The sequence below is a fragment of the Chaetodon trifascialis genome, chromosome 1, assembly GCF_039877785.1.
Source record: "Chaetodon trifascialis isolate fChaTrf1 chromosome 1, fChaTrf1.hap1, whole genome shotgun sequence".
Classification (NCBI taxonomy): Eukaryota; Metazoa; Chordata; class Actinopteri; order Chaetodontiformes; family Chaetodontidae; genus Chaetodon; species Chaetodon trifascialis.
This window is the reverse complement of record NC_092056.1, coordinates 8,923,690-8,945,793: the sequence shown is the minus strand read 5'-3', so window position 1 is coordinate 8,945,793 and position 22,104 is coordinate 8,923,690. Positions and strand designations below refer to the sequence as shown.

Sequence of the window (22,104 nt, the reverse complement as noted above, 5' to 3'; positions counted from 1 at the left end):
CTAGATGCTAATATCAGTATGCTAACATGCTCACGATGACAATGCTAACATACTGATGCTTAGCAAGTATAATGTTCATCTTAGTTCAGCATGCAAGCAAGCTAACTTTTGCTAAACAGCACTAAACATAGCTTCATCCTCTGAGAGCCACGCTGCTAACGAGGCTAAAAAACAGACCAAATGCTCACAAACTGTCATTAACTGTTTATTTCACTCTGAAATGTGTCTGACCTACAATAAGCATCAACAGTTACTGTATCTCGCTCTGATGTTACGATCACAAGTCAGGAATGCAGTTAATGTGTAACGAAACAGTGCATTTGTGTCGTCTAAGCTTCGGCATGACGACGGTAGGAATGTTGTGAGTATCAGTAATGTCAGAAAAAGAGTTGGACTTCCTCATAATGCTAAACAGCGAGTGGAGTTTAAAGAACACCTGGGAAAGTGTTGAGGTGCTCAGTGGTGGAAGAGCCGCAGGTTGGTGTGCACCAGGGTGATGTCCTGCTCGTTACAGGCATTAATCACAACCTCGTCAGCAGCAGAGCCCGCTGGAGCTGCGATGTACGCAACGCCACTCTGCAGACGCACACGCACAAAGGGCAGAGACGTTAGTAAAGCTCATCAGAACATCAGTGTAAAAAGTTAATAGAGGTTCCAAAGCAATAGTGACATTTCTGTGTGCGAAAGGATTTCAGCCGGTGTGTGAAGGCCATTCTCATGCAGTTTCTTAACATGCGTGCAGTATGACCGAATGCTTTTGAAAGGTGTGTTACATTTACCCGTTTGGCACGATCTATGTTATCTCTGAAGGGGAAGAAGGCGTCAGAGCTGACAGCCACGGCCTGCAGGGAGCTGATCCAGGTCTTCTTTTCAGTCTCTGACAGAAGCTCAGGCACCTCTTCATACATGGACTTCCAAACTGCCAAGTCTGGGCCCTGTCAACACACAACGTGGGGCTTTTTATTCATTTGGCACATTTTGACATCACAGAGCAGACAGGTGGACTCTGTGTACTGTAGCCCAAGCCAGCTTACTGTAGCTGTTTGGAATGACCAGCCACTGGCATGAATGACATTACACTACCTGACTACCCACTTACTACTACCCGAATAAGTTTATATGATAAACAAAGATGATGTTCTGCTAGCGCACGGTGGCTATGTGGCACTGTGGCAAAGGGACAAAATAAATGTTGCTCAAATGACATTCTTTGCATGATAATTCCTCTAAATGACGCAATTTTAGTGCTCGCAATAAATCTTTTCTGTGCTCAGAATGTCTCATTGCGCCTGGTTTTGTTCTCCCTCTGCAAAGCTTTCAGGACTGTGAATGCTGCTTATCAAAAGAGAAACTTTCTGATTCTATTTACAAAAGTTTTAGTTTGTGCATTGTTGCTGTTAACAAAGCATAATTACATGTGTTTAAAACATTATTCACTGTCAACAATGAGCTTTTGTGCATTGTGCCACAGAGTATAGCACACAAACATTAAGGCAAAACACAATCCAACACTACAGTCAAGTATTTATCGATAGTCAACAGCACAGCCACCAACCTGTGCAATCTGTGTTTACATTTCCCATTAATTCCTGTATCTGTCTATACACATTTAAATCTGCCAGTGACCATGAATGGAAAATAGCAAATACTCACAATACTCAATACAAACAACAATCAGCAACAATCAGCTGAGCAGCTCAAAAATCAGCAAAATTAGTGAGCTTGTGGTGGACTACAACGCCTCAAATATGGATGTTGCTGCAAAGAAGCTAAAAATTCATTGCTGGACACAGACACAATGTCATCAATCTCATGCACACGGTATGCGGACGTTTCACAGTCCTAATTTTTGTCACGCACGCTATGTGCACCCCCGCCTGTACAGACAGCACAACTGCTGTTTCCTCTTAAAAGTGCCAGCTGCCCATTGTTAGCCCCTTACCTCTCCAATGGTGTTGCTCACATACTGGTCAACTGCATTGGCCATCTCCGCTCGCTTCACACCGGCGCGAAACTTCATGTTGAGGACACGAGGGTGGTGTCTCAGCCACCAGTTGTCAGCTTTGTCACCTGCCAGTCTTGTGCAGTGGATGCGAGACTGCTGACCCGCGCCAATACCAATGACCTGTCAAGAGGGAAACCGTCAGAAAATCTCCTGGCTCATCCAGACTCCTTTCTCCCTCTACCTGCCTGCTCTTACCTGTCCGTCTTTAGCGTAGCAGACAGAGTTGGACTGAGTGTACTTGACCGCGATGGTGGCCACAGTGAGGTCACGCACAGCTTCCTCGGACAGCTTGTGGACACAGAAACAGCCAAATGTGAACTCTCTATATATTTTTTTGCCAATAATGAAATTATTTTGAGTGACAAAGCAGGACATGAAAGTGAATACTCACAGCGCCCTTAGAAACGACGTTTCTGAAGAATTCCTTATCGATCAGCCCGCCGTTCCTCTTTTGTTTAAGGTAGAGACCAAACAACACTCTCACCTCGGCCTCATCAGGCTCATAGTCTGGATCCATCTGGGACACACATTGTTAATGAGAATCCCAAAACCGAACTCAAGTCTGATGCAATCATCCTTACTTGAATACAAAGGGTATGAGTGATAGAAACCTCTCACCTGGAGCACACAGTAGTTGCCGTTCTTCTTTTTGGAGAGGATCTTCAGCGCCTCCTCGTCATAACCAGGAGCAATGATACCATCTGACACCTGAGAGCAATTAAATTGAGTCATGGTTCAGCAAAACATTGCAGCAAAAACAAGACAAAGCACATTTTTCATCAGTATTTGTTCTCTGGCACACAGTTTTACCTCTCTTGATATAATCTTGGCGGTGGCCACGTCGCACACATCCGACACAGCAATGAAGTCTCCAAAAGAAGACATCCTGTCTGAACCTGCGGATGGAGAGGGAGTCAATGCAATTCACAAAATACATACTTCACGTGTTTTAATATATAATTCATCGTTTCTGACCTCTTGCCCTGGCGTAGGCTGTGGCCAGCGGGGTGAGATCCTTCAGCATGTCGTGCACCATGCACACTTTGGCTTCCTCCTCAGTCAGAGGAACTCCTACTGCAGCTCCTTCAAAAGGAATGTGAAACGAGTCATTTTCAGACTGAAGGCCCTGGTTAAGAGTGTCTGCACGCCTTTTTCCATCTTACCAGCAGGGCTGACGTGTTTGAAGGACGTGGCAGCAGCCATACCGAGGGCGCTCTTCAACTCTCTGACCAGCTGCCAGGCGTTCAGAGCGTCACACAGGTTGATAAAGCCAGGGGAACCGTTGACCACTGAGAAGAGGCAGCAACAGGAACAGAAGCGAAAATCAAAATGAATGGAATTCAGAGATAAACCATTTGTAGTTTTTCCTCTTATCTCCAGCTCCTCCTGTCAAAAGAAGCACCTTCTATCTCACACAGGGCTTTATTTCCTTCTTCAGCTGTTCTCTAATGTGGTCATTTCAGGGTGACAGGGATATCAACAAGGCACTACAGCCAAAACCTGTGCTGTTTTATCTCCCATCTAAACTTTGTTGACGTTGTACTTCTTTAGGTGCAATCACTGTTAACATCCACTTATTTGCTTTCAAGCAAAGACTTAGATGAGAAAATCAATACTACTCTTATATTTGTCTGTTAAATAAAGACTGAAAATGAGAAAACAGCTTGTCTGACTTTTTATTTCCCAGACAAAACCCACCTACCAAGCACCTCTAAAGTTCCCTAATTAAGTTAAGTTAAGTTAAATAGTTTCTTTAGTTCATACAAAAACCAAAGTTCAAAAAGGGCAAATTGCTGCTTTACGGGCAGTAATGTGGAGGACTATTTCTTGGCTTTGGGTAGTTAAAAGGCAAGAGGATTACTGTGCCTGGCAAAAGAAATAACCCACCACATAAGCCTCTGTAAGTTAATAATTGTGATTTTTATGCCTCTAAACTCCAGATGATGTTCAGCCCTTTAGAAATGCTGGCAGGCAGATCTTGTAACCTAACTTAACTCTCCAACAGTAAGCTAAAAAGCATGTTTCCCAAAATGTCAAAACTACAACAACTAGCATTCACAAAGCTAACGCTGACACATTTAGGTCTGTTGGGACAGTTGTGTGATGGCTCTACCTTTGAGGGGGAGGGCTGGGCGCAGGGTGTAGAGCTGGGCGGGTGCTTGGTGAGGGTTCATGCCATACCGCAGAGGCAGCTGGGAAACGCCACGGCTGTACTGTCCACGAAAGTAGTCCGATATGGCCTCATCGTACTGTGCTGTGTGTGTGAAGGCCTGAAGAACACAGAACACACTCAGGTGAGAGAAAATACATAAAAACAACATCAACATCATCATCTAATGAGTACCAAAGCCAGAGTTCTGAACCTCAAAGCATTTACAAGATTCAAGAACTCATTGTACAAGCACAACGAAATTGCAACTGTGTCAACCGCAAATGATGCAACAACTTATCGATGAACAATTAGGAACCAAGTAAAAGGTCGAGATCACGTTATGAAGACTTCATCTGCATTACATGAAGAGGCATCATCCAAGAGCTTTGATGGATCCATTTAACTCCACAATCAGTTCAGTTGGACAGCAAGATGAAGGTTCACAGGTTGTCAAATGTTAAACTGTGACCTTATCAGACATGTCAGCGCTTGTGATAAAAGGCCACGCTGGACTTTGTTTGGAGGAGGGGGTCAATGCAAGGCAAACAGAACAGAAAGAGCAAGGGAGGACAGCAGCAGGTTTAAAACAGTCCTGAGAAAAACACAGTTTTATGGACATAAAGGAGAAATACCCAAACAGTGATATGATCAACGTATTCATTATGTGCACTAAACCACTGCCTCAGAAACCTCCAGGTCTTATCTTATGTTTCCTAAGCATTTAATAGCATGTGGTTACTATTCTGCAACCACTACTTAAATACTGAGGCCTGCTCACTCATTAAAAAAGCCAAAGGCACAAATAACATCTTACTCCAAACTGCTCAGAGTTGAGATTAGACTGGAACAGGTCTGAACGGGGACGGGGTGGGTGTAACTAGACAATCAAGGAGGGCCGATAGCACACAGTTTGAATACTTCCAAATCTAAAATCTTCAGTTCAGACAGAGCAAATCAGGAAATAATCTGTCCAAGACCTCCACATATCTGACAGTCAGGCGTCAGGTCTGAGGGAAACTTGTCATTCATGTGCATGAATACGCTCCAGAAAGTGTGCGGTACTATTAGCGCTCTAATGTTTTTCTGTAATAGTCACAGAAGTCACAAATTCCATTCACACAAGTTAAAACGGTTGGAAAAATTAGAAAAAAGCGTCATGTTACTTTGAGAGCCAGAGTCTTGCGTGTTTCCAGTGTTGTATCTTTGTCTCCTGAACTTTCCATCTCCTTTGAAACCAGCGAATAGTCGGCGGGATCGCACACTATGGTGACCCGAGCGTGATTCTTGGCCGCGGCTCTCAACAGAGTGACCCCACCTGGAAGAAAGACAGAAAATGTAGAGAATGTTTTCAGTCATGCTAGCTTGACAGCTTTGAGTACTGACGACAGCCATGTTTGTTGTTTATGTTCATTGTGATCATGTTAGGATGTGAAGGAGACATGAAGTAGTGGGACACAGTTAGCGATGACGTGTTGTCCTCTAGTGCACACCCACTGAGCTGACAGCCTCTTGTCCAGCAGCACAAAGCAGTGACTGACGGGCCGCTTCTGACTGAAAGCTACGATCACAGTGGCTATTTCGCTTGTGTTTATGTGATTGTAGCATTTAACAAGCCTGTGTATTGATGTGTTGAATAAAAGAACCAGTTTTCTCATCACTACTTCCCTCCCTAATCTCTCGTGGCCTCGTCCTCAAGCAGCGGTCAGTCAGTGCGTGTTCAGCGTTGTGGGGGAGTGGCTTTGGAGGGACGCATGTCAGATATTCAAAAATCTATCTTACACTGGTTTCTCCACCGTTTCCAAATCCATCTTTAATATTCTGAAACGACATGGACACAATCTCATCTGCACAACTCACCAATATCTATCTGCTCCACAGCATCTTCCACTGTAACACTCGGGTTGGAGATAGTCTTCACAAACGGGTAGAGGTTGCACACCACCACTCTTAAAAAGAGCAACAACAGAATAAATATCAGACTCTCCATGAGGTAAAAACACAACATATATGTCATAGACTACAAGACCACCATTTAGGATGTCCTTTCTAATTTGTATCACGTGATACCAGTGTACAAAAAGTACTGTGAACTTTCAGGCCTGACATTCATTCATCATTTGGGCGATCACAAGGATCACGTAAACACGTGGTGCATCGAGCACACAGATCCTCATGTGCTCAAATTTAGGCAGTTAAATCCATTCACAGATCATTCCTGAAGGTTGGGTAAAAAACAAAGCTTCTCTCTGTCTGCAATGAATTTAACAGTTTGCTTTCATCTCTTTTTAGCCTTTTAGGTGGAATAAACTGCAGGATTTTCTGTCCCACAATCTGGCTGCTATGGTTTCATTAAAAAAAAAAAAAACAACTGCTGATTATCTATCAATTAAGAATATTTTCTAAATGATCTACAAATAGTGAAAATACTGATCACACCTGACATCCTCTCATGCTGCTTTTGCTCAACCAACTGTCCCAAAGACAGTCAACATATAGTGTTATAAAACAGAGAAAAAGAGCAAACTCTCACATCTGAAAAGCTAAAACCAGCATATGTTTGGCATTTTTTCATTTAGAAATAACTTCAGTGAATAAATTGGCCATCAGAGCTGTTGATAGTTAATTCCTGCTGCTTAGCTAATGATTAATTAATTATTTCTGGACTTGTTCCAAACACACATCTCACTTTTAGTATTCCATCATTTAACCAACATGTTCAACATTGTCGTTTGTGTAGTTTTTTTATTTTCTTATATTGTCACCTACAGTAAAGGCTTCAAACTTATTCTCCCATCCTAATCAGATGACCCATTCAACCTCCACCTCACAAAGAGAAAAACGCTCCCCTTCAATGAAGAGTTGAGGACACACAAACAAATTGACCTTTCTGCCAAAAGTGAACTAAGACCCTTCTTTATCAGATATCGACAACACCGTGACACCTCTGATCTAGTCACATTGTCCTGAACAAATGAGGGTCACAAGACGAGCGTACAGCAGGGACAGCAGTTTTCCAATTAACCAGCTGCCAAATCAACTACATGTGCTTCCTAATGGGACAACTCATGCATGCTCGCTGCAGTGATTATTTCTATCTCTACTGTAAATGAGCAGAAATATCCACCATCATGTGGTGTTACTATGCAGCTGAGCCTGTTTATACATAAAGATTTCTGTGCATGAATGTTTTAGTATTTTCCAGCAGTTTTTGGAGCTTCTCTCACCTGACCAGGCTGTAGCCCAACTTCTCCATGTCTGCAGTGTCAGTGGGGGTTTTCCTGGCCAGGATGCCTCCATGGACGGCGGGATGCAGGGTCTTCACTCTGCCTCCCAGCATCTCCGGATGTCCAGTCAGCTCAGACACGTCCCTGACACACAGCAGAGACTGACGGGTTAGAGAAGGCCAGCTGCAGGTGGCTACTGCATTTAGAAAATTATGGGGGCAAACAAACAAGTGTACTGAATTTATTTTGATTTTAAGGCCCACTTCAGCACTCACCTCACAGCCAGCCCGGCACTACGCAGGGCTTTGGCTGTGCCACCTGAGGCGACCAGGGACAGCCCCACATCCACCAGCTTTTTGGCGAAGTCCACCAGTCCAGTTTTGTCTGACACACTCAAAAGTGCTGCAAGGACAGATCAAGAGAGGACTTAACAAACCGATTCACTCATTTTTAGCGCAGAGAAAAGAGCCGTAAAGGTCTGCTTTAGCGACACACCGCCGACCACGTTGGCTAATGTTAGCCGGAGCTAGCATGCTGCGTGTGGCAGAGCAAAACTTTTATAGTGACGACAGCGAATTAATTCAATCCGAAAAACTTTTACCGAGCTCTGAGGAGGCCATGTTCACAGTCACAGTGTCAGTCTGCAGTCTGTCTGGATGTCGAGTGGGTTTCTGCTCAGTCTTCCCTCCGTTTGATTAGCTGACACTGCAGGGAAAGGTTGCGTAGATTGACACAAAATGTACAAGCTTTTCATTGAGACATCATGTGCTTCAAAACTATAAAGGCCCGCCCTGCTGAATCGGCCCGCCCTTGGCACACAAGCGCACCTCAAAGAGCCATACGGCGCAGGAAATGCGCATATTCATCCGCAAAAAGAGCGGAAATATTAGAAAGTACGTGCTAAAAGATGAAGGTCGTCTAGCGAGACAATAACAATAACGGTTGGAAGAAGAAGAAGAAGAAGAAGAAGAAGAAGAAGAAGAAGAAGAAGAAGAAGAAGAAGAAGAAGAAGAAGATAAGGAAGAAGAAGAAGAAGAAGAAGAAGAAGAAGAAGAAGAAGAAGAAAAGGGAGGAGAAGAAGAAGAAGAAGAAGAAGGAGGAGGAGGAGGAGAAGAAGACGAAGAAGAAGGATGCGGAGCAGACAAGCCGTTTTATTAGAATATAAACATCATATTTGCGCAATTAAACTATGGCTAGTTAAAACTTTACAATATCTCTAATTACATTCTGACTTTTAAGAATGAACCACTGAGTTTCGTGGAGACTGTTTCTCTCTCTCACACACATACTGTGTATGAGTCAAAAAGTGAAATTTGTGAAAGTGAATTTATGTCAATTATCTTTTGATAAAACAAAAATTATACATGGACAACAATATTACTATATAAATATTATTAGTTAAAACCCAACTGTAGATGTCTAAAATTGGAACTATGACTTATCTTTTGCACCTACATTTTTTCCACCAATAAACAAATTTGTTGGTCATTCATACTTAGGAAAGCCTCATAAAAGTAAACAAGCAGCTAAAAACTGTTTGAGGATACATGTGGACAAATCTTCGGTTTGTTACCCTTACTGCGGTATATCTTGCACAATAATCAAATTTGTCGTATTTTTCTTTCTTTGTCTTCAATCTCTGCTAAAAATGAAGTCTTTTATTTTGCCACAAGAGGGCAGACACGGGCCTTGTTGGAACATGTGTCTCCTCATCCCAGAGTGTTACTGGTGACTCCAGATTTATAATTTAAATCCACGTCGTTTCTCCACACATCATCTGCGTCTTAACTTGGAAACTTAAATAATTTATGTGCAGAGCTGCGTCTGACCTTTTGAGTCACTGCCCAGCTTCTATTTCTGATATTGAGACTCAATGTTTTACCAGTAATGACTCTGCTTTGTGCATGTTTTATTATTAAACGACTGCCTGAAAATCTGCTCTGAGGTGCTCTTATTTATCACTACCAAAGAGCTTCCGATTCATATTTTTTCTTTCATTTTAACACACGTCGCTTCTCCATCCAGCTCATGATTTTTGTGCGTTCATTTTATTTTCAGATCCACCTGATTGAACCTACAATAAAACTACAGCGTTTTTTTTTATTTGATCCAAGTTGCGTCTTTCTGCTGATCAGCAGAACTGAAGGTTACATCCCCTTCACGTTGGGCCGCGAACGCCGCGACGTCCACCTGATTGGTAAAACACCTGTAACGTACGTCTCCTGCTCCAATAAATGGCGCTCGTGAATGCGTTCCCTGCTCGGCCACGCCTTTTCAATAAACTTTATTGGCCAAAAAACGGCGCCTTTTTCGTGCTTTAGAACAGCGTTTTAAGTCGGACAGATGTGAATTTATTGGGGCCCGTCACTCACTTTCTGACTCGCCCATTAGTTAAGTGACAGGACAGGGCCCCGGGAAACCTGCACCAATACGTGTGATTACGTTAAAAGATCGCACAATCTGTTCATATTTACGTAATGAGCCCGACATTCTGCTGATTGATTAAACTACAGGGTGTAAATATTTAAGGGGTCTCTGATTTATGGTCCAACAAAGCAAAAAGAGGCCGATTTATTTGTCTAACTATGAAAATGGGAGTTTCTGGTAACTGCGCTGTGTTTGAGGGCCGAGCTGCCATCTCAGGGGGGACTTGAGTGATTCAATAGACAGTGAAACAGTTTTATAGAAAGACACAGGCTCACTATGCATTATTGGTTCAAAAAAGACAGAGGTGGGAAGGCCGTCAGCACTTTGGTCAGGCTGGCTGGGGAGAAAACTGACAGCATTATCAGCAGTAACTGTAATTTACGCAGGGAATTTTTAATCAACATGACTGGTGTATTCAGATTAAATTAGAAGAGAAACGGAATCAATGACCTCCATATATTGCTCCACTGCCTTATCAATTAGCTGTGATTTTTGTACTGTGTCAGAGGGGCCTGTGTCATAAAGCGGGCCAAATGGCATTTGTCATGCAGCTGACAAGTCACACAACTAAATGAGCTCCTATTGATTCGCATGATTTTTCATCAGCCAAATTAAAAGCTGCAGTTTGATAGAGGCTCGGCCTGCCGGCTTGTTATGTATTCTGTTCTCCCCCATTAAATCAAGTGGAGAAAAGTTCAGTGAAAACTCCTTTCAAGTTCAACGTGTAGCGTTAATTTGGTGAATTGAACAGGTTATTTGATGCTGCTGCATGAGTTTCCAGCTTCAGATGAATTATCAGTGGGTGACAGATTGGTGAAAGCTGTGCTGTCATATGAATCACTGCATGTTTAGCTCCTAAAATGCAAAAACTGACTCCAGAGCACTTGTTATTGTGTGGATCTTCATTTCTCTGTTGCTCTACCTGCAGGTTACTTCCTTTTTTAGCCTATAATGGAGGGTGACTGGGAATTTCAGCTGTATTGCTACTGAAAGTACTCCACATAATTTGATAGTTATTGAGCAGAAATTGTGTGTGATAACACAGAAACAAGGAATGTAGGTGTGTAGCACCAACACCGCATGACAACATTTGGTCTTTTTCATATTGTTGATTCCTCACAGAATTTGACAGGTCACACACTTTGATAGCTGACACCAATAATCCCAGCTAGCAAAATTTGTGACCTTATCCAAATAAACACTATGGTGTATTTGGTAGCATGCTGTTAAAATAAATGCAATAGAGTAAATATTTTGTGTGCAATTGTGTGATTTTGGGCTACACAAATAAAACTGAGTTGACATGTCTTTGTATTAATCTGCTTTTGAGCTGTATAATGTTGATTAAACCTGAGAAAACAAGACAGAAACTCAAATACTAAAGAAACGTTAGTGCTACACATGTAATCATGAATGTAAGTGGATGATTTTGCATATAAACTTCACTGCATGTTAAATTCGAATGACAGCACATCAAACTACTTTCATCCACATATATTTTTTAAAAAGTACATTGGCTTGTTAGTCTTGGTTTGGTGGCTGTTAATGTCAGAGGGACAACCAGGACCATATGCAACCCATCAGAGAAACCTAAATCACAATAAATCTGTGAAATATGATGCTTTTAATCTGCGTTCTTATTGTGAAATACATCCTCAATGAAATCTGGGCATTAGGCCTGCTACTGTGGCAGAGACCCAATTAATTTCTTCTTCACAGATGTTTGATGACAAAGTGAATAATTTCATAGATGATTGCTGATTTTTTTTTTTTTTGGAAAAACATGTCTGACAAATATACATTTCATACATGATAACCTTGCGAGTCTTATCAGTTTCCTGTTTGAGGTTTTGAGCAGAAGACACGATTCAGTCTTTTGCCTGTAACCAAAACAAAGTCTCCACTAAAACCTCGGTGTTTCAAAGCAGCACTTCCAATCACCGTACAGCCACTATCTGTCCAGCCAGTTAAGAATTCATTTAATCACTATATAAACATGTGACTGTGGTCTGAGAAGGGGTTAATGACACCATACTGCATGTCCTCCAATCTGCTCTTTAATCACAACCCTTACACGGCCGCCTAATAAAAACGCCCCATCGCACTTCCACACACTCATCATGCTGTTGCTCTTGGAAATTAAAATGGGCCTGTGTGACATCACCATCAGGCTTTTGATTGCTTTACTTCCTCTTCATTAACTTAATTATTTGGCTATCAGTAAACCCCGCCGAGTAATTAATATCTGAGAGCTTTTGTAATAAATTAGGACTGTGAGCTGAGAAATACTTTGGCTGTACTTTGCCAGCGGATGCAGCGTGGTGGCTGTCGACGAACAGGAAGGAGCTGAAGGAGATGAAGGAGGAGGTGAAAACAAAAAGTTTTTTTTATCCCCATTATGTTACTACTGCACGTACCACCTATTAGTTACTTACTAGCCACTGACGTAGTACTTAACACTGCACTGCACTCTGTCACCTTGAGTTTACTGCACCTTACTGGCTCCCAGCTGGTATACTAAAAGCTACCTCATACATCCTTCCACAGTTCCTCACTAGGCACAAAGCAATTCTACAGTTGTTTACTGGAGTCTCGCATTGTTATGTTGCATTATTGTATTTATTGTTTGTCATATATGTTGTACCGTGACTGAGAGACCAACGTTAAAGCTTTTAATTATACCCGTGTTTTAGTATAATGACAGTAAAGTTGAACTGAATGTTGGACTGTTAATGAAAACATGGACCTCTGTGGTTTTTCTAACTCACTTTTGCTGTCACTCCATGCACTACTTTTTGGTCCAGACTAAAATATCTGAACAGCTATTGGATGGATTGCCAGGAAATTTTGTTCGATATTCATGTTCCCCAAAAGATGAATCCTACTGACATTGGTGATCCCCTCAGTTCCCCTCTAGCACCACCAGCTGGTTTGTGGTTCTGACTGAAATTGCAGCTACTGGATGGACTGTCATGATATTACACCTTCAGGATGAATTGTAATCTCATTGGTGATCCCCTGGCTTTCCGTTTAGCTCCATCAGACAACAATGTCTTCTTCTCTGGTTTATGACCAAATACCTGTAAACCAAATGACAATGATTTTGTGTTTATCGCTAATTGAAATGGAAATGTTAGCATGCTAACACACTAAACTAAGGTGGTGGACATAGTAAACATTGTACCTGCTACACATCAGCATGTTAGCACTGTCATTGTGAGCATGTTGATGTTAGTATTTAACTCACGGCTGCGTGTAGAGGTTTAGTCGTGTTTTTCCTCTTTCATCTTAAAAAACAGGAACATCTCAAGAAGAGCAGGAAACCTCAGTCAAATTGTTACAAAAAAAAAGAGGTCAGTTTGACCTTGAGGACAGTTGACATTTATCTAATGTCTCATCACTGGCTGTCCTTTGTGACTGCTCTTATGTATTTATTAACATTTGATGGAATTTTTTTATTGAGCATTGATCAAAAATTCATTCATTTTTTAGCTCTTTTTTAATGTCTTTTTGCTGAATCTTTTTTTATTTCACAGTTACACCACAAACAAGTTTCAGATAAATACACGTGTGATTTATCTTTGCAATCGTTCAAATAAATTAAGTTCATCTACATGTAAGTGACAAGAACAAATTAATAAACATCATCAAGAACAAAAAAAACATTGTTATACACAATGAATGCACAAAAGTAAATAGAATACAGGGGATGTTCCGCAAGGTATTTTCTTAAATTTGACTTTGCGGTCTTTGTGATGCAGTGGAGTCTGCAAATACTGTACATTCTCACGCTGTCTGAACGCACCACAGTTCAATTGTCTTACTTCACATCTTTCATGTAGTGGTGTGTGTTCACTGGGTGGAGCTCTGGCAGTCTGTGGATGGAGCAAAGACAAGGTGACCAGAAGATGATTGGCAGATACCCTTGAAAACAGATAATTTAGGGAGAAAATGAGCACCTTTTTTTTTTTTGACATGCTACGAAATGTACAGTACTGAGAGATGATTTTATTCACAGATAGTTTATACAGAATATGTGTGTTTGGTGGCTGTGTGAATAATTAGTGATCCCAACAAATGTCCTGATTGGAACACATTAACAGAGCAGACAAAGATGTTTAGGTTTGGGAAACTGTCTTCTCCGGTGATCACAAACAGACATGTCCCAGTGGAATGTCTCTGCAGTGTCTCTGGGTGTCTTTTCACAGTCCTGCCCTGATCTTCCTGTCACCTCCTCCTACTTGCACCCCCTCCAGCTCGTCATCAGAGAAGGGGCTGTGGGGATTGTAGCCCACGTCGGTGCTCCGCTGCAAGAAGTCCGTGGATCGTGACATCCCAACAGGAAAACCATGCTGGCCTTCCTCCTCTTCTTCCTCCTCTTCATCCTCCTCCTCCTCTTCCTCCTCTTCCCCATCCTCCAAATCAAGATCCATCCCTCTGTCGTCTGGATTCACAGCTCGTCTGCTCTCATCAGACTTGTCGGTGGCCGTTTTTCCTCCGCTGCGCAGTCGCTGTGCCTCAGACTGGGCCGAGGCGGTGGCCTGCTCCTTCGCCTTCCGGCTGCGTTTCCACTTCATCCTCCGATTTTGGAACCAGATCTTGACCTTCAGAGCATTGACATGGCAAATAAAATGTGTTCAAATGATGGTCACGTTCAGGAAATATAATTCAGAGTCTGTCTGAGCAGATTTAAATTCATATTTTTTTATGACACATATCATTTGCAGCTGTAGAAGAGAAGTCACTCTAAAAACTGCCTGTCTATGTTTTGATTTTTAAAATGTTTCCTCCTGTGTTGCTCTCCCTGAGGTTTCTAAAATCCTCTGAGATTACATAAGTAAACTTGACTTGCCTTTATGCTGAATTTAAAAAAATCCGTAGACCTTGATATTCACTTGTCATTTCCCATTGACACTAATGAGCAAATCTGACTCAAGGAAAAGTGCAAAATCTCCAACACATCCAACAATAAAAGCAACATTTAAACAATGTAGAAATGAAAAAAATATGAATTATCTGGCTTGTGGTTTGGGCCTGAAAGAACGTGAAATTCATCACTATTCATGGTCAAATAAACTGTAATTATAATTAATCAATATTGAGAGAATTTTGAAGGAATATACATTGAAACTAGAAACAAAACATCATTTAAATCTTAAACACAGACTCTTGAAGCAGTCACAGATGGCCAAATATCACCACAGTAATGAAGTGGAGACATGCAGTAATGTGTCTGCTGTGCAATGTGTACCCCTGCAGGACTTGTTTGCCCTCAAATCGTCCATCGACTTCTCTTAATTAAATGTGTGCATTAGGGGCTTTTTCGCATGTCAGTTTCAATTTGTTGAGCAAATAATCAGTTTTAAAACAGATACAAGTTTCCCAGAATGATTTCAATTTAACTTTTCTGGCAGTGGTTACATGGTTGTTTTAAAGGGCTTTTTTTTAGGATGAAACCTTTCATGTGATTGTATTAGAATTGTTATTCATGATTTTATCATCTTATTTGTGTTTTATTCTGATTTTGTGGCATATTTTGTGTCTTATTTGTTGCTGCATGTCTCAGCCAGGACACTGCTGAAGACAAGAGATTTGATTTTAGTTAGGCTTTCCCGATGAAATAAAGATAAACAATGAAACTAAACAAATTAAAGGTCCATTGCCTGCAGGAGTTATCCAAGAGATGTGCCTGCTGTTATTTACTGAGGTATAAGACCTTTAGGCCTACAACCCAGCTATTTTATTGGACGAGCGTGCTGTGGCTGGCCTGTAGCTGCAGTTTGGATGAGCAACAATATGTCTTCTGTTTGTTACGATGTGATCTCCTTTCATTTTGTTTCTGTGAATGATTTTTGCCTTGAAAAGAGCCTGTTGGCTCCTGAAGTGGACTGGTCTCTTACCTGTGTTTCGGTCAGCATGAGTGAGGTGGCCACTTCGAAGCGTTTGGGTCTGGACAGGTACTTGTTGAGTTTAAACTGGTTCTCCAGCTCCAGCAGCTGCTGACTGGTGAAGGCGGTGCGGGGCCTCCGGCACTTCCCCAAGAGACCAGACTGAGGGCCCGCTAGAGGAGGAAGAGCAAAGATATCAGTCTATGACTTCATATGGAGAATATGTTATTTTTGCAGTTTCCACTTCTTTTATGACAGCTTGTTTCTCATTTGATATCAGCATACAGAGCCTCATGATTCACTTTGTTCTTAGTGTTTTTTATATTTAACACACAATATCTGAATATTTCTATTTTGATAATTCAGCTGAATCTTATTTTGAAATATCAAGTCTTTGGCCATAAACTCTCACTGTAGTCTTATTTATATAATACCAAGGACATAGGAAGTTCAATGTAATTTTGTGGGTGGGAACAGACACACATATGCCGGCACTCTCTGGCCATCATTAACTATAATAGCTTTACTCCAGTTTATTGTTGACGGGGGGACATGGCAGAAGCGGGCACAGAGGCCATAAAAACACAGGCACGCCATTAACTTAATGAAAATTCAATGAAGGCTTTTGGAATTTTATTGATGAACTACAGAACGTTTTAGGTGTTTGTTTATAGTTCCTTCATCACACAAAGACAATTTCCATCGGGTTGGCGTTTATAGAAGAATAAATGGGCCAAAATTAAAATATGACACAGAGATAAGCAGTAAAACGAGACCAGATTACTAAACGGGGTATGCGTGGCTGTTGGCGCAAAATATATGAATATCTCGGGCATTTCTTTGAATTAAATATCACACAAAGCATGTGAAACTTTGAAACTCAAGAGGATGTAAGTTCTAATTATACTCGCTACGTAATTAATTTAAGCTACTTCAGCTAAAATACAGAAAGCTGCCTGTTTCTGCCTCGGATGGCTGATCGAAATTATTATTTTTTTATTTTTTTGTTTAAAAACTCTGAAGCATAGAAGGACAAATCATCTGTGGCGGAACTGCTGATCTCGAGTAATTTAAATTGTAAATCAATGTAATAACTTAGATTATAATGAAAATAAAACAATAAATAAGCAAAAACATAGACGGAACTACTAACATATAATGATGAATATAGGTCTATTGCATTCCTTTTGATAATAGCTTTTACTACTACTAAGAATAATATTAATCCTAATCATAAATAATCAAAACCGAACATAAGTCGAGTTAAGTCGAGTTAACTTAACTCCGTTTCCTTTTACAATCAGTGTTTGTGTTCAATGATTTTATGACTCCTCAGCGGTTCTTCAGAACTCAATTGGCCTCATTAACTCCTCTCCATTCCTGTAAAGACTGATAAGGAAAACGATTCATAGTTGACAGACTTGAGTCTGTCTTAGACGAATCTGAGAACAATAATTTTGCTCTTGTCAATTCTGTAACTTTGTTTGGCTTGTGGGTTTAAAAGTTTGGATGTTTCTGACCTATTAATTAATCTTGTGTGATTTTACTCACAGCTGTAATCTGGCAGTCGTGGCATCATGATCCCAGCGCGGATCCAGTGCTCCAGAGGCAGAGATCCCGCCATGGCAGCCGCCTTCAGGTGCTCTGGGTATGTGTGCGTTAGCTGTGTGAACCCGGTGTACGCGAACGCGGGGTGCTGGCCACCCAACGCCGACAATGGGTACATGGGTGCAGGATACATGCCGGGGATTGAAGCGAGTCCAGGGTGCGGGAGATTTAGGATACCCGGTTTGGGAATTATTCCGGTCTGAAGATGTGCGGCCCGCGGGGACGGGGTGTCCGCACGGCGGCAGGAGACCGGGCTGCCCGCGGGACTGTCGCTGCTCAGACCCGGGGAGAGGTCTCGGCTCCCCCGGTTGGTCTCATCCGCAAGCAGGGCGTCAATTCTGAAGTTTCTCGATTTCTCCATGACGGCTCGACTCGGGAGGACTGCAGAGTCTTACGAACACAAACGCGTCAAGCCTGGCAAGTGCGCACCTGTGCAGTGCGTCAGCGCGCAAACAGCGAAGCCTCTTCCAGTCACAAACTCATACGATCTCCGTGTCCTCTCGGAAACGCTCAGGCTGAACGGGTGAGCACAAGCATTAACACATTATCAGCTTCTATCTTAACGGTCTATCTCCTTAGAAAAACTTTTTTGACGGACTCTGCATTACTGGCGCTTGCATTTGCACCCCTCCATCTATTTCCTTGTATTGTACCCGCACTTGTCACTCTGCAACATCACGCCCGCCCTGGTAGTTAACACTAACTTGACAAACAACAGAGGTGTGTGTCTCACTCCATCAGCCGTCCTTCTCCACCCCTGCAAGGCCGGTGTGCGCCGGGATTGGCTGGAGGCTGAGCTGCTGTGACGGGCCTCTAATCAGCTAATTACTCGCTCGTTTCTCCCCCCCTGAAAGCGTTCAGAGTGAGGTAATGTCCAACCCTTGTCCCGCCTGCAAACACCTTCAACTGCATCAAAGCGCGGAGGTACATTAGAAGATTAGGCAATTGTATTTTCAGTATCTATCTTACTGCCAGCTCCTCATACTCACCACAGATTGCAGATACCTCACCATAAACAAAGAATTATATACACCGCTGTGATCGTCCAAACTAATTACCAGTGCTGCAAACATCCTCCACACCTTCGCACCAAATATTGGCTGTTTTTCAACAGTCTTAAGGTGATTGGATACCTCTGATTCAGTGATAAAAAAAAAAACAACAACATAATGTTCACTCCAATGTTTAAATCATTAATATTAATGGATTGCTTCATCCTCATACTAAGGCCATACTAATGCCATTAAAGTTTACGATCAAGAACCGCACACAAACCGTATAAATGTGTAATGACTTGGCAGAAGAGGCTACAAGTTAATTGGCATTCTGCTTTAGGTGAACTAATGTCATTTTAAGACCTGATTAAGCGGACATGCGCCGACTGAAGAGGAGTCTGACTCGAACATGTCTGTCAGTTCAGCACAATGAAAGTGGTCTCTCCTTGTTTTGTCATTGTCCAAAATGAAATTAATAATGGGCTATTATAAAGTCTAAAAAACGCGTCTAACTGTGCTGCAGCATGTTCAAATGTAAATCAAAGCAATTCTTCGTATCTGAGGCTTTTATTCTCACAATTTCATGCTGAGGATCAAACAAAGCAGCGCCAACACTGCATGCTCAACGTTTAGGATTAAACTTTATGTAAAAGACGATGGATTTTATGGGAAATGCAACCTTTCATCCATTGATTTCATAGAAACTTCTTCTTCTTCTTTTAAATAAACTCAGTTACAGCCTATAGCCAGATCCTCACGACCATCATCAACGCCTCTAAATTAAAGCCTGTATGATATTTAATTACAACACATTTTTCCAATGGTGTTTATTTATAGGTAAAGGGTTTATTTATACTTTGTGTACATGCAGCGCAAATGCTTCTCTTTCTAACGCTGGTGGGGAAATAATACTGAATCTTTTATTTGGGGCTGTTTATTTGTTGGCCTGTTAGGTGCATTAAACAACATACCTGAAAAAACTGAAGGACAAATTGATCAACATAAAAATAATTGTCAACAATTTTGATAATCAACTCAACGATTGGGGTTTTTTTTAATGCAAAAAAGGCTCAAATTCACAGCTTCCAGCCTCTCAAGTGGGGATATTTTCTAATTTTCTTTGTTTTTTTATGGCAGTAAAATGAATATTTCAAGATGTCATCTTGAGCTCTGCGAATTTAGGATGAGTATTTTCATCAAAATATTTAATCGAGAAAATAATCAAATGAATCGATCATGAAAATCATCGTTAGTTGCCGCCGTATCAGACTATGATGATTCAATCTTTGGTTTAGCTGTCACGTTCACAGCCTAATCCAACCTGCAGCTCCACACGCCACCCAAAAAGCTCTAAATCGTGAGTCTCAGGAAACTGAAATCCATTCTGCAGATATGAGTAAAACAGAATCATCTCGAGACCCCTCACTCATGATATGTAATTGGCTGGTGCGTGCGCGCGCGCACGTGCAGTTGACCTCCAGGAAATTGGAGCAGCGCTGCAGGGCCGCCCCCTCTCTCTCTCCTTCACCAGTGTTTGTGTACGTCTCTCACCCTCGGCTCTCTATCAAGCAGATTACCGCCTGTCTCCGGCGCTGATATAGAGGTAATTTGCTTCTGGGAAATCACTGTTGCTTTTTGCCTGTTTCTCTCAACCTCTTCCCCTCGCGAAGCCTCGTTTCCCTGCTTCCATGATTTGAAAGTAATTTAAATAGCCAGGCCACGGGTAAATCCGTCACCCGGGCCTGTTGACAGAGGCGCACAAATTAAATTGCATCGGTGGCTGAAAGTGCGCGCCTGCTTCCAGTGTCAGGCGCCTTCGCCTGAGCAGCGCTTTGCACACTGTCGGTCTCTTTTAAGAGATCAAATGGTGCTGTTTGCGTGCGAGTGTGTGTAGAATAGTAACATTCCTACAAATGCTTGTAAATTCCCAAAAAGGTTATTCTGGTCTGACAACCAACAAAACTGAAATTTTATGATTGCAGGATTGTGCTCAACTTTAAATATGCCTAATTAAAACCGATAAAGCAAGTTAGTGAGTAGGGAAGTCAGTAAAAGAATAAAGATTCATCAGTTTGTGGCCTCTTCTGGCCCCTAAAGAGGAAATGTGACTGAACACAACATTATTTGGGGGAAATGCAAAATGTTAACACAAAACACAGTAAAATAATGAAGCTGCTGGATTTTGAAACAGGGCCCCTCTTCAAGCCATGGTCATACAGTTAGGTAATGGACCTATAATGCACAGTCTGTCATAGATGATACTACACTTCAGTGCTGTTAATCTCTAAACAAAATTTCAATCAATCATATTAAGCAACTTAACAAACATACAATTAACCCAGGGTTTTTGGAGCCACAGGACAGTTGCCCACTTAGTTGCACCCCACCTTGCAGTACCCCAGTTGCAATAAGATTCCCAGTGAGTTTGCTGGTCTAACTGATCTAAACTGAGATTGCATTGTCATTGTGATCATATTAGCATGCCGATGTTAGCATTTAGCTCAGAATTTGCAGGTCTTTGGTTGTCCTTTAGCATGGCTGCAACACTCCTGCAAAATAGCAATGTGATCCTATATTGATCCACTGGGGAAAAACCTTTCAGAGGTCGGGGTCACAGTGCATCACAATGGGCCGAGTACAATTTACTGTGTTGCTGAACAAAAACAGCAACAGCAGAGGTGTAGATCATCAGCTGAATTATCTGATTGCATTGATCTCAGTGGAAGGCCTCTTAGCATTGAATCAGACCTGACTAACCTGAATTCTTATTGTCTCCTATCCCTTCTTCATGTCCTTACATGCACATGCCCTCTTGAACTTTCCACAGAACTCTCAAGATGCAGCCCACACCCTTCACACCATGACAGGACATTTGGTTCAAAGAGGCCGCCCTTGACGTTGCACTACAAAGCCAGAGTTTATCAATGAGTTATGTGTCAGTAAACTTAGTGGCCAACAGGAGTTTACTGAGACATTAAAGAGCTTATCAGCAATTACACGCATATTTTTCAATCATTACCACAGCTCTGAGACAGCTTGTCCTGTCCTAAAACTAATCCACATGCTCTCCGGACTCCCATTGGTTCACTGATCTTTGCTGATTTATTTAACCTACTGATAACCCCTTCACACTGTTGACAGATGAGAAAGTTCAGGAGCTGAAATAAAGCAAATAGAGCTTCTATTGTCAGTCTGAAGACATGGATGATATGAAAACAGGTCAACACCATGCAACAGATCATAAAAGATAGACATTCTTTGAATCATGTTCACTGATACACTGTGAGATAACTTTCCAAATGTGCTGCTTAAACCTGATTCAACAGGAAAAGCCTCACTGAGATTAAAAATCTCCTCTACAACAGTGACAGTGTCCTGACAGCAGCACATCAAACATTTAACAGTTACACACAATACCTCATGTACAAAAGAAGACCCAGGTCATCATGTCCTGGATCAGACGGGGGCAAATAGCTCAGTCAAAGCATCTACAGCCTGACCTGCCGTCCTCCAACTCCTTCAATCTGTTTTGGAAAACACCTGAAGTGACCAGTTCATCATCAATCCACAGGAGCAGCATACCTAAAAGCCCTTTGGCCATTTTGAGGTGGACGCTGTGGACAGATAGCAAAAGCAGGTCCTGCAAATAGTCGATAACTTCTAGCATTGTTCAGGTATATAAATTTGGAAGGAGCCAAGACTTGCTTTGTACATAAAGACATGCCAGTGATTAAGTCTACAAATGGACAATGATGGTGCATGTTTGTTTGTCCGTGTGTGCACATTCCTTCCCTCAGGCTTGTTG

General features: G+C 41.9%; 2 protein-coding genes across 2 annotated transcripts; both read right to left on the bottom strand.

The window, feature by feature from the left end:
- Positions 1-86: 86 nt before the first annotated feature.
- atic (5-aminoimidazole-4-carboxamide ribonucleotide formyltransferase/IMP cyclohydrolase) lies at positions 87-8,341 on the bottom strand. Its single transcript, XM_070983305.1, has 15 exons — positions 7,983-8,341; positions 7,657-7,783; positions 7,382-7,525; positions 6,015-6,103; positions 5,321-5,472; positions 4,119-4,275; positions 3,169-3,294; positions 2,981-3,088; positions 2,816-2,901; positions 2,624-2,713; positions 2,397-2,522; positions 2,201-2,293; positions 1,943-2,125; positions 780-935; positions 87-576 (listed from the first exon to the last, which is right to left on the bottom strand). Exons 1-15 carry the CDS (start codon positions 7,999-8,001, stop codon positions 457-459), a joined length of 1,776 nt encoding a protein of 591 aa, XP_070839406.1. The 5' UTR covers positions 8,002-8,341; the 3' UTR covers positions 87-456.
- Positions 8,342-14,010: 5,669 nt separating this feature from the next.
- mnx2b (motor neuron and pancreas homeobox 2b) lies at positions 14,011-17,665 on the bottom strand. Its single transcript, XM_070969141.1, has 3 exons — positions 17,248-17,665; positions 15,709-15,869; positions 14,011-14,412 (listed from the first exon to the last, which is right to left on the bottom strand). Exons 1-3 carry the CDS (start codon positions 17,663-17,665, stop codon positions 14,011-14,013), a joined length of 981 nt encoding a protein of 326 aa, XP_070825242.1.
- Positions 17,666-22,104: the final 4,439 nt, after the last annotated feature.

Coding starts and splice junctions, on each gene's coding strand:
- atic (XM_070983305.1), bottom strand. Junction 4,276..5,320: donor GCAAGACTCTGGCTCTCAAA/GTAACATGACGC, acceptor TGTGTTCTTCAG/GCCTTCACACACACAGCACA. Junction 2,126..2,200: donor GCTACGCTAAAGACGGACAG/GTAAGAGCAGGC, acceptor CCCTCTTGACAG/GTCATTGGTATTGGCGCGGG.
- mnx2b (XM_070969141.1), bottom strand. CDS start 17,665: ATGGAGAAATCGAGAAACTTCAGAATTGACGCCCTGCTTGCGGATGAG. Junction 15,870..17,247: donor ACGACTGCCAGATTACAGCT/GTGAGTAAAATC, acceptor TTCCTCCTCTAG/CGGGCCCTCAGTCTGGTCTC. Junction 14,413..15,708: donor TCATGCTGACCGAAACACAG/GTAAGAGACCAG, acceptor AATGCTCTGAAG/GTCAAGATCTGGTTCCAAAA.